The 14475-nt window shown below is 40.8% G+C and overlaps 1 protein-coding gene across 21 annotated transcripts in view; it reads right to left on the bottom strand.

Annotated features, from left to right (window-relative positions):
- PPIP5K1 (diphosphoinositol pentakisphosphate kinase 1) overlaps positions 1-14475 on the bottom strand; it is a 1366868-nt gene that overhangs the window by 257266 nt on the left and 1095127 nt on the right. For 10 of the 21 annotated variants that reach the window (XM_078683288.1, XM_078683289.1, XM_078683291.1 and 7 more), the window contains one exon: positions 7927-8055. The exons of the other annotated variants lie outside the window; for them this stretch is intronic. In XM_078683288.1, the coding sequence (XP_078539414.1) occupies positions 7927-8055 (129 nt within the window). The remainder of the gene's footprint in view (positions 1-7926; positions 8056-14475) is intronic. 21 annotated transcript variants of the gene reach the window in all.

Genomic DNA, 14475 nt, shown 5'->3' with positions numbered 1-14475 from the left:
CAGCCAAGTCCTGATGGGAGAGCCACTGGCCTTATCTGACAACCCTGAACACTTCCAACAGCCAAGTGGAGAGGCGGTCATTTCCGGAGCCCTAAAGCCGACAGAAACAATGTGCAAAGATACTAATAGGAGCTCAAACCACAGGCACAAAAGAGGATGTACTGGAAAGACAGACAGGCCAAACCAGGATACACTGCTCAGAGAGCCTAAACGGCCTCTTCCACCAACAAACAATTGCCCCAGCTGGAGGTCCCCGGATAAAGAGGCCCAGCATGGTGAGCAAGACTCAAAACAAGTACCCCCGCACCCCCCAAGTTGGCAACATACAAGGCAAACCCATGGGATACATCGGCAGGAATATCAAGTAATCAGGTGGAAATCCAGTCCAAAGAAGTAACCAGCTTCATACATCAATCTGCACCGATGGCCACAGCAACTCTTCATCTGCCGGCAACACAATCATCAAGAACCACGCAGCAAGAAATACAGGCTTTTGTTTTACACCCTCTATACACTTCTAAGGTCCATCAGGATAAGTTAAATCGAGGTAATATTATAAGATTAATGAAGGCAATCCCAAATCTTGCCGGTATAAGTTCAAAGGACCTACTCTCCATAGAGTTCATACGTACTGCTAATCCCCAAAGACCAGAGGCCACAAAAGCAACGTGGAATTCAAGTAAAAATAGCAGGGATAACTCTAGCAGAATTGGGCACATTCCAAGACTGGGGAATGGACATCTCCCCCTTCATAAAAAACAGCCTATCTATCTCCATTATTACAAAGCAATGCAAGCCCTGGACCAAAAATAATACATCATGCAGACTCAAACTACGTACTTAGAGGAGCTCAGGGTAGATCGCGACAACAGAGTGCTAGCAGTCAGCCAGACCCACAAGAAATATTCCGGACGGCATCAGCCTCCAGAAGCCAAGGTTTCAACAGGGAATTAATATCCTGTACTATAATCACACGAGCAGTGGGGGACTGACGCTACTCACAGGATGAAGGCCACAGCAGGGCAAAGGGGGCCCCATTTAGACTATGCTCGTGGAACATCAATGGTTTAATAACAAAAATAGAGGACCCGGATTTCCAGAGTTATCTTAGAACTTTTGATATAATCTTGCTGCAAGAAACCTGGCGCACGGATCCTCAGCACATTCAGGGCTTCTTGTGCTTTGCCACACCTGCTACAAGAGGCAGCAGATTCGGACATCGTTCTGGGGGGCTTGCCACCTATGTGTCTTCAACTAGCATACCTTCAGCAACTCTCATGGGCTCGACCTCAACAGCAATAATAGCAGTTGTAATAACCATCTTCCTTCAGGGAGAAGAAAGGGAGGTGGGTCTAATCACCTCATATATCCACCCCAAATGCAAAGTAAAAGACTCAAAAAAACTCACTGATCAAGTGGCAGAGTATGCAACAGAGATGAAAACACCTATGTTTATCCTGACAGGGGACCTAAACCAATATCTCTTTGGCTCAGCAGAAGGAGAGGAGGTAACTATCCAAACTAGAATCCTCAACATCCCCATCCAATGCGCCACACTGCATGGAAGGAAGAAATGCTTCAAAAGCAGCCTTCTAGATCTAGAACATCTAAACCTCCGATCGCTTAACGGCAGATTCCCTGATGACTCCCCTCCAGTCAATTCATTTTTTTCTGCAACAAGTTCCATACTGGATTACACATTTGTAAGCCTCTCTCTGTTCCCATATATCCCAGAATGGGGGTCAAGGGGGACAGTGATCACCGCCCACAAGAACTTCAGCTAATAGCCACTGCATCTAGATCTAGTAAGCAAGACCTAACCTTTGGGCCCATCTTCACCTCCAACTTAAGAAGGATCAAATGTTCAGTAAACAACACAAATCCTCAGGCAGAAGCTGCAATTGAACTTTTCAAATCTCAAGCATTCAGCTCTAAAGTCCCAATCGCCCATTGGGGACAGTTCACTGTCACACTTCTATAACATCACGCCGCTACTTGCTTCAAAAAAGACCATTTCCAAAAATGATGCTGAAAAAACATAATTCCGAAAGACCAAAGAGTTCATCTTAAGTCCCTCAATAAATCAATAAATATCTTCTTTGTGCAGGCTGAGAAGAGCTCCAGGTAATGCTAGCCCACGCTTACTCTTGAGGGACCAAACGTCAGCACTCAAAAGACTGAAATGGAACATCAGCAGAGATCAAGGGAATGCAACCTGGGCAAAACTTCTACATGACATAAATCGCAATGACAGTGCCCGTTTCTGGAAAACCGTGAATGGGATTACCCACCCCCATCATGAGGGCATCGCGTCAAACGTCTCAGAAGCAAACTGGGTGGAATTTCTTACTATTCACTTTACTAACCCAACGGGAGGCGTCGGAGTACAAATCCCTAATAGCTGGAGCATGCGACATTGAGACAAGGGAGCAGAAGTTGCCAGCCACAAAAGACATCATCATGTGAAGCTAGCAGCCCCCTCTCACTTCTAATAAAAAAACAGATCACCAAAGGGAGGAAAGAAGGGGCTCCGGGACCGAACGGTATTCCGCCTGCACTGTTCAAAGCAAAGACGGCGGACTGGGCTGACATCCTGAAACCTCTTTTTCTGGAAGTCAGGCTGTTAAACAGAATACCCAAATCATGGAAGGCTCGACAATTGTGCCAATTCACAAAAAAGGAGACAAGGCCGAGCCTAGTAACTACCGTTTAGTTGCCCTGATAGATAATAAAGCATTATAGTTTGCAGGCATAATATTAGAGGAGCTCAGATCCTTGGCAGAGGCAAACCAGATAATACCGCTGAACCAGAATGGCTTCCGCAAAATGGCGGGTACATCAACAAATATTCTCACAATCTCTTTACTAATTGACGCGGCAATGTTATCTATGTTATATCGAGCTTAGTGCTGCTTTCGACAACGTGGAGAGGGCCAGATTGTGGGGGAAACTGGCGCTATGGGGCATCCCACAGTCTATCTTAAACATTCTGTCACTTCTCCATACAGACACCAGGGTGCAGGTGAAACTGGGCGGCGGCACCCACCGTTCCTCAAAAGTCCCCACAACAAAAGGACTGAAACAGGGCTGTGTGCTCGCAACCAGCCTGTTCCATCTATTCATGGCCGACCTCCCAAAGGCACTTGATGCCTGCAATTTCCACTCACCCAAGCTAGGTGGCAAGACATTGACCAATCTTATGTATGCAGACGATGTTGTTCTGCTTAGTCATACTTACGTTGGTCTTCAATATCTATTGACGGAAATGCAGAACTACACCACAGAAAACAACTTAAAAATAAATCTAAGTAAGACTCGGTCAATGACAATAAACAACAAAAAAAACCTGCAGAGTAACTGGTTTTTGGGCGGCACTAAACTTCAACCAGTTCACGAGTACAAATATCTAGGAGTTATAATCGACAAGGAAGGGTCATTCGAGCTCCAGAAAGAGGAAATAAGAAGGAAAGGGATGTTAATATCTCGATCGATGAAAAACCTTGCAAATAAATTTATGGGGCCGACACTGAGCCTGCTTCTGAAGGTAGCCCAGGCTAAACTACTCCCCTCGATTACTTATGGCAGTGAGGCAATGCGGGGGGGGGGGGCAGGTGCCAAGGTTCTGGACAGCACACAGGTCAAAGCATATAAGACCATGTTTTGCCTCCCACATTACACTTCACAGGCACAACTAAGGCTGGAGTTTGGTCTTTTACAACAAGTCTTGGCCAGGCATCATCTGCTGGCATAAGATCAGAAGTGCCACTCCAAACACGTTAAATCATCTGCTGTGGCACGACATCCAGCATAGGGAATCCTCCCAAGCGAGAAGCTACCTTCAGTTAACCCTGGAAACCACCAGGCTCGAAGGACCCTCGGACACGCAACTCGGCCATCTAACCTTTAAAAAACTGGTCTGGAAATGCATAAAACAAATTTCCCAGGTGGAGGACAAGGCACCCTTCTCACATAGATCTCTTGCCTGGATGACCTTAAACTCCTACAAATCACTTGCCCCACAAGCATTCTTCAATCAGGGATACCTAAGGCATAGACTGGGGATCTTTCCGTGTGCTCAGCATCTTCCACCATGGCTGAGGGCAACAGCAAAAGACACGTGCAGGCTGTGTAACACCAAGTAAGGAAATATTTTACATCTAATTTGTTCATGCAAGGAACTGCATCAAGAACAGCTACGGTTCCTAAAAGCACCCCTTAAGCATAAAGGTACCCACACCAGGAGGCAAGCAGTGCTGGCCTGCTTTACTGTAGACTGGTAAAATACCTTATGCTGGCCGAACAAAAAATGCCCAAAATGCAGAAAATGTAATACATCTAACATAAGGACGAAGCTCCGGCGTTGCATGATGGCCTTCAGATCGGAAGAGGTCTATTTAGACCACACCAAGGACGGACCACTAGCACTTTGGTGAATAAGCTTGTAACAAGTACAAACAATTAAACAACATGCACAATACGTCACTGGCCTATGGGCAAGTCTGGCTGGATCTAAAAATCAGCAACTGCACTGCATTTTACCCTGCAAACTAATGACATTCATCAATGCCTCTGATTTTAAACTGTACAGTATTTTTATATCCTGGGTTTTAACTGTTTTTACTTGAAGATATTTTTCTATAACATAGGGCTCAAAAAGGTGGCAATGGATGATGAAATTATATTGAATATTTGTTTATATTTCTTTTATTTTTTAAAGCATGTATTGTAATGGTTTTCGTTAAATATGCAAAAATAAAGTAAATTATTCGTCTCACTCTGTTTTGATTTGCCAAAGGTGTGCTATAATTAAAGATGGATGGGGTTCACTTGCAGGCTACTTTAAAACAATGTCATGAGATCCCTTCCACGTCCTTATGATAACCACCAAAGTGCTCCATCCAAAAGTGGGGTTAAGCTTGCCCAGAAATAGTAGAAGTGCCAGGCACAGTACTCCATGATGAAGCATGCCACACATCTGTGTGGGTCCTTTTAAAAATAAAATACTATTTTTACATTTCTACCAGGAAATAGATCAAATGTAAATAATTTCCAGCAGAGGGCATCCTCCTCATCGTTTGAATTGTTTTTTTGGGAAGCTGAAGTGTACCTCTATTTCCCTCCTGAGTTACTGCTCACCTCTGCTACTCTATCAGCCCATTGGATAGTCTGTTTGACTCTCCTTCTTTCCTCATGTTTTACAGTCTACCCATAGGGTTGTTGTCTCTAATTTTGCTCACTGGGAGCTGCTATGCATTGACACCCATTTTATTGGCTGATGACAATTGCATTTAATAATTTCTGTTTTCTAAAGTACAAATGGGTGTTAATAGTATCTGCAACACAAAATACCACCCTATCACTCCCAATGGTAGCTGTCAAGATAATAAAAAACACCTCACAATAAACAAACTGCGGTGTGTGGTTATTTTCTCTTTTCAGTCCCTGACCATGCTAGACTTAAATTAGTTATAAAGCTGCATAGTAATTGAAAATTCATGCACCTTTGCATAGTCAATATTTTACCTTCAGCCAATCCAGCTGATTTCAGCTCTCTTCATTACAGACTAAGATCATAAAGACGCTCATGGAGTATGGTCTATGGCTAATTAGGACAACAGGATTCGAAGGGAATTAACACAATTGTCAGAGCCCAATACCCTTGAACAGCTAGACTGTTCTTACAAGACTCCAAAACAAAATCTTGTGAGCTGGCATTGATGTATTCTTAAAAGTGGAAGTTACTCAAAGAAATAAAATGTGGAGTTTCTTCCATAAAGTTTTCAATAAAAACACAGCCTAAGAGCTAGACAACAATTGTTTCTCACTCGACCAAAGAGAACTACTAAACTAAGCTGAGAGCCTATCTCAGTGGAATTCAGAACACATAGTTCAGGGTATCTATTCACATTGTTACCAATATGGATTAATATCTAGACTATAAAGGGCTATCTATCAACCAACCACATCATCTGAACAAAAGAAGATAGAAATAAGAAATGCGAGTTGTACAGGACAAATGTAAAACCAGTTAACATTTTTCTTCTAGAATAGGGCTTACCTGTAGAATTCATGTTTTTGAAAAACAAATTCAACCAACATTAATGAAAAAGATATAAGTGGGGTGAATGTGTTAGATATATATATATATAGCCTGACCCAAAACACCTTCACCCCACTTGCACCAGCCAATTAACTGCCAAAACAGACTGAGTTACACACAATCAGGGTTTCGCAAAATTACAAATATGGGTTAGGACTGAAAGTTCTGTATAGCTTCACATCTTTATTAAATTTTTATGGACCTACTGCTTTTAGATCTAACAAATTAGCTAATTAAAATGATTCATTTGCAACGCCTAAAGATCTTACAGTGCATCTCAACACGAAGACGCATGCACTGTATTGTATACAAATGGCTGTGTCCCATGAAACATCGTGCCATCCTGAAAACGTTGTCAGGCACTGGCTTGGACTTTTCTTAACAATGGTGCTAAACTTTTATGCACTATTAAGAATACATGAAAAGTTAGAGAAGGCATAACTCAGGAAGGTCAGAAAGAAGCGCTCAGTCAGTCCAGCATAGGGGATACAAGATCAACTTCTGTAGCTCATAAAAGTCAATATAGCTTGAGTTTTCCATAATCTTAACTGCATTTTAAGGATAGTGGGGAATGATAAAGCTTGCCAAGAGATGTAAGTTAGGAGAAAAGAATAGTAACATCTCAGAACATTGACATCAGTACAGCCTCTGAAACCAGTTCAGGGTATAAACCAGAGACCGCCAACTTGATGCAACCAACAGAAGGCCAAATATTTATTGCTAACCAAATACAATATCATACACCATACCAGTCACAGAGATCGGAATTGACTGATTTAACCTGAGAAGCAATTATAAAACCCTTGTCTCTCAGGCCTCTTTTAACAGTAGAAAACGTGCTTCCAAAGGCATGAAACCTTGGTAATCTAGTATTTGTTTTCATTAAATGAGTTTGCTATATACAGAATTTTGTGGGATTCAGATGAGCCTTTTAACAGAAGTTTGACATTGTTGTAACTGCATCTCTAGCTTGACCATGCTGTAGGAGAAATCTCACACCTGTTGCCACAGTCCGTAGGATTAACTTTCTGTCCTTCGCATTTGCTTTTCTAGACTCTCTCATAGTAAAGCATCTTAAAATTCACATCACCAATGAGGGTATATTATAACCCGAGTATATCATGAATATCACCTTCTGCTTACCAAGCCTGAAGGAAGACTTCTGGTCAGTTCAACAGGATATTCCCACATTCCTTTTCACTTACTACAGGAAACACATTTGCCTACATCCGCATGTAGCAACTACAGACATTTTAAATGATGTTTACCTTAGTTTTCTGTGAACTACATAACTTTAGTTTCATGCATCTGTCTTTCCAAAGCCACATGCTCTCCTTCTGACCTGTCCTGCCAGTGAATTTATTCATTCACATTTCCGACATGTTGATTTTTCATTTTCTGAATGGGTATTCTACATATTGTATACAGACATCTATCTAAGTCTTCAACAGTTCAGTGTTCATGCTCCTGAGGTCTTTTAAAGTCTGTTTCACTCACCTGTATGCAGTAACAAAATGTTCTCCACTTGTGCTCAGTAGAGCTGCCTGTAAAATATGTTTACATCCCTCCACCATTAGCACTACGCTGAAACAAAAGGAAATTGCTATACCTCCACCATGAATTGATCCCCCATATGAAGATATGCAATGTCCAAGAGCACGCTGCTTCTTCCAAGGCTAAGTAAATAATTCTACCTGGATACTGGGAGACAGCAAAGTCCATGATCCATGTTGCCAGGCAGGAATGGTGTGCTTTTCCAATGACTGAGCATTATAGCACACCAGAGCGCTGGCAGTCAAAACACAGCTGGTTTCGAAAACACGTACCGTCTTTGTAATTCAGGCTGGCTGCTGCGCTGATTTTTTTGCGGTGACTGCGCGCGTAGTCCTGGAGGTTTGGTGCGCTGGAGGAGCCTCCCAGCACTGTGGTGCTGAACAGCCCAGTGCACTGCGACCCTAGAAAGGCGGGGATGGGGTGTTAGTAATCACACATCTCCACAGCATGCCATTAAAGACACATTACCAGGATTAGTCTTGGGCCCCTCCCCCTCAAAGGAAACAAATGTGGCCTCCTGGTCCAACCACTTTGAAAAAGAACCTGATGTGTTACACTGCAGGAAAACTGCCCAAAGACATCTGATGAATTCATCTAGGAGCAATTTTGCAAGGGTGAAAAGTTTCTCTCCTACATTTGCCTTTTTTAAATGTCCTACATTACCCCAGGTTACATCAAACTGTAGGGACAATACAGACCCTAACAAAAGGGCAACGCTGTTAATTGTCAAGATTAAATCAGAGGCATGGTAATATCTATCTTTGCCTACACCTCAAAATTATTGACCTTTGCAATGTTATAAGTCGAAGAGAAATACCCAGTTCTCTAGTGGTCACGAGCAATCATAGATCTTCAACGGGAACGCATTGGTGTATAGAACAGAATATATTCTGCAACCTGTAATAATTTCTAGATGAGATAAACAGGCAGAGGGCAAAAGTCTAAATCAACAAATTAAAAAATGACAAATTGAAAATGCAATTCATGCTGGCTCCAGCCTTATGCTTTTTTGCAATAGATATTTGCAGAGAGCTCATAACATCCACTAGAGGAATTATACAAATGCATTTCTCAACTCCATAGAACTGATGACAATGGTGCATCCTTCTCAGCCTAGTTGCATCAAATCAGCTAATGTGGGCCAGGGTGCATTCATTTAACTTGCTTTGAAGTTAATTGAAACGAGAACTCCATATTAGTGCCATACCAGCGTCAATTACAATTAAAGAATGATAGATGCCACAAATGTATTGATTTGACTTTATTGCCGTATTCACTAAAGGCAAATTACTTTTTCTGATATTTCTTACTTCAAAATCTGATTTTCCGGGAGGAGATTCTATAGGGTTGAAGGAAGTATAATTTACAAAAATATCTACGGCCAGTCGCCAATTGTAAATTTAACACCAACAAATCTGAACTTGAATTTTGAAATAATTTATGTTTAGCACAGTTTATCAAATCTCTCCTCAAGGAAAACGGAAACATAAGCCTGCAGGAAAACACAAACATAACACTGGTTCCTCAGCTGCTGAACTAACAAAATGAACAATGAACACTTAGCCGAAGTGATGAAAGGGATTACAGGTTACAATATCAGACGGGAAGAAGAAAAGTCCAGCCACCAAACTAAAAATGCCCAGAAGTTTCGTAACAAAGAAAAATAAAGCAGTATATAACTGGATCACACAGTAAAATGTTTCGATTAAAACATGTCATATGGATGAGCTAGAACAATTTAAGAGCATCGTGGGATTGCCTACAAGAAAGATACTAAAAACATTCAAGACAAATAATACACTACTGGATGGTTTTAAGTACGGAAAGACATGGAATCCGACTGTAATGATATCATACATGGATGGAATCTAATGGCGAAAACAAATGAGTGATAGATTTTCTTTCCTGTGCTATTTAACCACAAAGAATGAAACGGACATAGAATAAAGGAGAGCATTTAAAGTTTCGAACATTTTAATGTAAAATGTTCCCAGTCACAAGAAATAAAAAATGCCACAAGTATCGGTCAGACTTGCTGAATTTGATAACATTGTTGACAAAGACAAAACCCAAACCACAACAAATATACATGATCCAATATTAGGGCAATGATGAACAAACGTAAAGTTCTGAAGGTACATGACACGTTGATGGAACTGTAGAAACAATCACTACATTGTAAGAGGAAAAAGAAAATATCAAGTTTCGGATTCTCTCATAACAATAACGAAGCTACAAACAGATTACAGGAAGAACTAGAACAAATGAGACATAAATGAAGGAAATTAAAAAACTGAAAAGAACATAAGCTACTGGCATGTAACACCGTCAATTGAATATCTAATACCCAGTAATAACGAGGGGTGACTTTTGCACATGTAATAGGTTACCGCGTGAGAGAAAAGGTGCATTTGCAGGCAAACAAAATTGGACTAAAATAGAATACAGTTTATCAAAAGGAGATAGGACACTTGTAGCCACTTTTTCCAAGAGATTTGAAAAAGCCCTCATAAACGCTGCGTATCTCGAGAAGCGGTATATTTTATTCTCCGCCCCACGCAAGCGTTCTGGCAACAGTCATTGGGCTTAAAATAGAATACTACAATCACAGAAAACCAGTAAATGGGCAGAGAGACAGCAAGAAGATGAAAATGACGTGGAAATGGAAACACCCAAAAAAAAAAAAAGAATGCAGGAGTGCTTGGAAAATAAATCAAATTTGAAAAAGCAAAGAAAATGAAGAAAGGCTAAATATCTGAAAAAGGGACAGAAAAAGAAAATGCAAAGGAGATATTGTGGTAAAAATAATGAAATGTAATGCTGGAAGTTGAAGAACCAGTGTGCTTCTTTCAGAAAAACACAAACACTGTTAATATTGCAATTCTTTAACATTGTTTCCATATAGTGCTTAGAAGTATCTTTGTTGTGGTGTCAATGAAATACTTTAAACTGTTTTGTGAGAAAATGTTAGAGAAAAAAAGATTTTATTATTTATACAAAGCGTGAACAACAAGAAGTAAGTTTGTCAGGAGCTAGCAGACCAAACAATACAACAATTAATAAAAACATGCAATGATTTAAATAAATGTAATTTCCACCAAATGCTACTATATTATCTACCTGCGAATTCTACTTTCTAAACCAAACACAGACTGATAATAAAAAAATAGATTCTGATACACTTGAGTCACGGTTCTGGTAAAAGACTCTGTATGAGATTTGAGGGAGCACCTTCACTCACATATGAACATACTTGCCAGCAAACAAATCTCTATACTTTACATGACAATCAAGTCACAAATCACTCATAGTGTTAATTTGATCACCTACCCCTTATCACACGAGTGCAGCAGTTAGAAAGCTTAGCTAGTCACATACAATACAAATGTACAATTATGCCAAGAAAATGAATGTACCTGCTTGTTTTTCATCATTGTCTCCATAACTACTGAAAACCCATCTGGTCAAGGCATGTAATTTGAGCTTTTCAAAAAATACACATCCTAAGTAAATATGCACCTAACTTCCCCTAGCGGGGATCTGACCACTCAGATGCTCTGGCTAAAGAATATACCAAAAGTCTTGGTAATCAGGGGTGTATGTTAACCTGAATCAAAAATAAGTGTTGGAGGTCTCTTTCTTCCTCTTTTGGCCACTGTTGTTTTGTCGAGTATGGAAACAGCGCAATATCCAAATCCCATGAAGATTATAGTGAACACTATAAAAGAATAGAACCCAAGGGAACACTTTGTTGCAAAACCCAAGGGAAACACTGTTGCACTTCAGCACTTTTACATTTTTATGAAGTTAACATTCATCTACGCATCAAATCATAGCACTTATGTATCGCATGATAAAAAGAGGCACTCTTTTTCAAGAATAGTCTAGTTTATATTGGAAAATTGATACATTTGGATCAGCTGTGCAGTCTGTCATACTCAGCTCATCAAACCCTACAGAAACGAATCCCTGCTAGTGGAGAAAGGGGTATGCTTGCTTTTGAAGCAAGGCTTTGAGAAAGTATTTGTGCTCTATACAAAATAAGAGTGTTTCCTTGGCCGTTTACTCTCAGATTAGTGCAGGACTTGATGGAAGGCTGCTGTGGCACTCTTATAGGAGAAATTGAATGAGATCATGCCTCTCGTGGAGCTGGACAAGAAAGTGTTTTTGCCCCTGGAGATATAATATTTGCAGATCTTTTCGACTCATGGGAGTAAGTATCGATAAAGCATCTGTGATCCTAGCAAAGTAGAAAGTGATGAAAGGGAGACCTTGTGGTGGGACACACGCTGGGTACACACTTCTCATCAGCCAAAACAGAGTTTTAAAGGTTAATTACTCTTTTACATCTACATGAACATCTATATCATACCTCAAGTTAACCTACAAGGATAGGCCCTGTCAAGGTAACCTGTAAGATGTCCTGCTTATTTATGTACACAGGTTTGTAATGCTCACAGTGCATAACTGAATTGCTTCTAGACTCACAAATAGGTGAGGGAGACAAGACCATGACAGGAGGAGCAGATTTTAGTAAAGGTATGTTTTAAGCTGTTTCCTGAAAGTCATAATGTTATTAGTGTTATGCAGTTGTGAAACCATGAAGTTCCACAGGTGAGGTCCAGCTACTGAGAAGTGCTTTTCACCTCTGAACGCGCAGATGAATGTGCGAGTGCACAGAAGGTTTTGACTCCTGGATCATAGGGGTTCAGAAGGAGTGTATTTTTTTTGTTTTTCTAGGTAGGTGGGTGCAGTGTCACTGAAGGATCTGAAGGGCAGACCAAGGGTTTTGAAGTTGACCCTGTTTCTGAGTAGTAGACAGTGGAGTATTCTTCTAGGTGCTGGGTGTCATATTATGTGTACACCTGCAGTTTGGGCTTATTGGAGCCTGGATTGTTGTAGACTGAGCTGCAGATGTCTAGCTGAGAGCACACGATGGAGTCTCCAAAGGCAGCATGGCGAAATTTGGGTATGAAAGGGAGTGTCTTGAGCAGTTTGAGGTGGCTGAAGGTTCACCTGGTCACAGTTCCAATTTGGGAAATGAGGCAGAGATTGGCATCTCAGTAGATGGATACATTTCTGGCACTGGTTTGAAGCATACAGTTTCTCGGAGAAGTTTGGGCAGAGGGCAGATAGTGTACATTTTAATTAGGGGGTAGGAGTACCAAGGACTAGAATTTCAGTATTGGAGTCATTGAGCTTAAGGTTGTTTTCTCTGGGTTAGTTGAACATTGCCCTGAAGTAATTGAACCTTGCTTTTTGGGACATGTAGTTCTCTCTAACAACAAAAAGGCTTTAAAATGGGAGCATGTACAGGCACACCTTGATATTCTTAAACATGTATACATTAATGTGGGAATGCAATGGAAAAAATGAACAAACTATTGGATGAAGGTGCAGCCCTTAGCCAAATTATAAAAGTTGATGATGCCATGCTCACAACCTTGAGGGATTTGTTCTCTAGAGAACCTAAGAAAACATCTTAAGTGGTCCTAAAGAGCACCCATGCTATAACTTTAAGCATTGGACAGCAAAAGCTTCATTCTTAGGTCCTGTAAAAGCAGGAGATCAGAGTGGCATCCTGAGGCACGTAAAATCTATAAGGAAGAGCTTAAATGATCCATAAGTACCTGGGAGGTGGAGGTTTGGGCAGATTTAATACATCCAACAAAATTAGGGGACTCCAAAGCATTTTGGGCTGCAGTCAGCTCAGTAGCCTGCTTTTCACGTCGAACCACAGAAGTGGGTTGACCATTTTGCAGAGTTGTACTCTGCAATTGTTAATGCTAGCGACGTTGATAGGCGCGGTGGCTCCAGCTCCACTATTGCCTTTGGGCAAGCAGAGCTACGTGAGATATCCAAAGCTGATTCCTTTGAAATCAATTTTAGCCCCCAAATCCCCCTGAGAGTATCACTGAATGTTGTGGAAAAAAAACATGGGAACAGCAATGTGGTGTTAGCAGTTATGATTGTAAATTACGTGCTCGAGAGAGGCAATGGAATTGTGCAAATTGTACTGTACCCTGTCAAGTTTTCAAAAAACAGATACTTTTTTTTTTTTAGGTTAAAAAAAACAAACATTTTAGCCCACAAAGCCTTGGGCTCAGATTGTATCCCCTGTGATCTCTAAGCCTCACAGCCAGACATTTGGGCTGTTTATTTAAATCTCTTAGCAACGGCAATCATAAGAGGGCAACCAATACCTGGGTCTTGGCGCGATTTATAAGAAAGGTCGGCGGGACGAATCCAAGACAATAGACCAATTAGTCTAATTAACAGGCTACACAAGATCTTTTGCCGCTGGGCAAATTAACCGACTGGTCACTAACAAATAATATATTTGCAGACCTAAATGCACTGAGCCTAAGTGCACCAAAATATTAATGCAGCCTTGAAAAACCCCTTGTCCTGTGTGCCATGTGGGGCGAACAACCAGTTGGCTGTACAACTCCTATGATTCAATTGGAGTACTCAAATGTGAACAGGATATACGAAAAGAAACAATATATAATCAATCATAAATGAGTTTAGATTCTGCAATTCGATGTCTGCTCAATAATAATTTCCTTAAATAGAAAGTGTTAAGCCATTGGCCACTTTAGAACTGTTGGGCTTTACATTCCAACTGTTGTAAACATTTCTTAAGTGAAGTAAGGCTTGAATTTAAATGGATTATGAATTCATATTCCTTATTTGTCATTAGCTACAGTCCATACAGGCTTCTCCAATGAGTAGTTTGTGAGCTACTGGCAGATATCAGGCTACCAGTGCATTGATTAGTTCACTGTGTACAGCCCAGCCAACTAAATTAGAATTTGCTG

This window comes from Lissotriton helveticus, chromosome 3_1, assembly GCF_964261635.1.
Source record: "Lissotriton helveticus chromosome 3_1, aLisHel1.1, whole genome shotgun sequence".
Lineage (NCBI taxonomy): Eukaryota > Metazoa > Chordata > Amphibia > Caudata > Salamandridae > Lissotriton > Lissotriton helveticus.
Note: the sequence above shows the minus strand (reverse complement) of the source record. Positions and strands in the feature narration are given on the sequence as shown.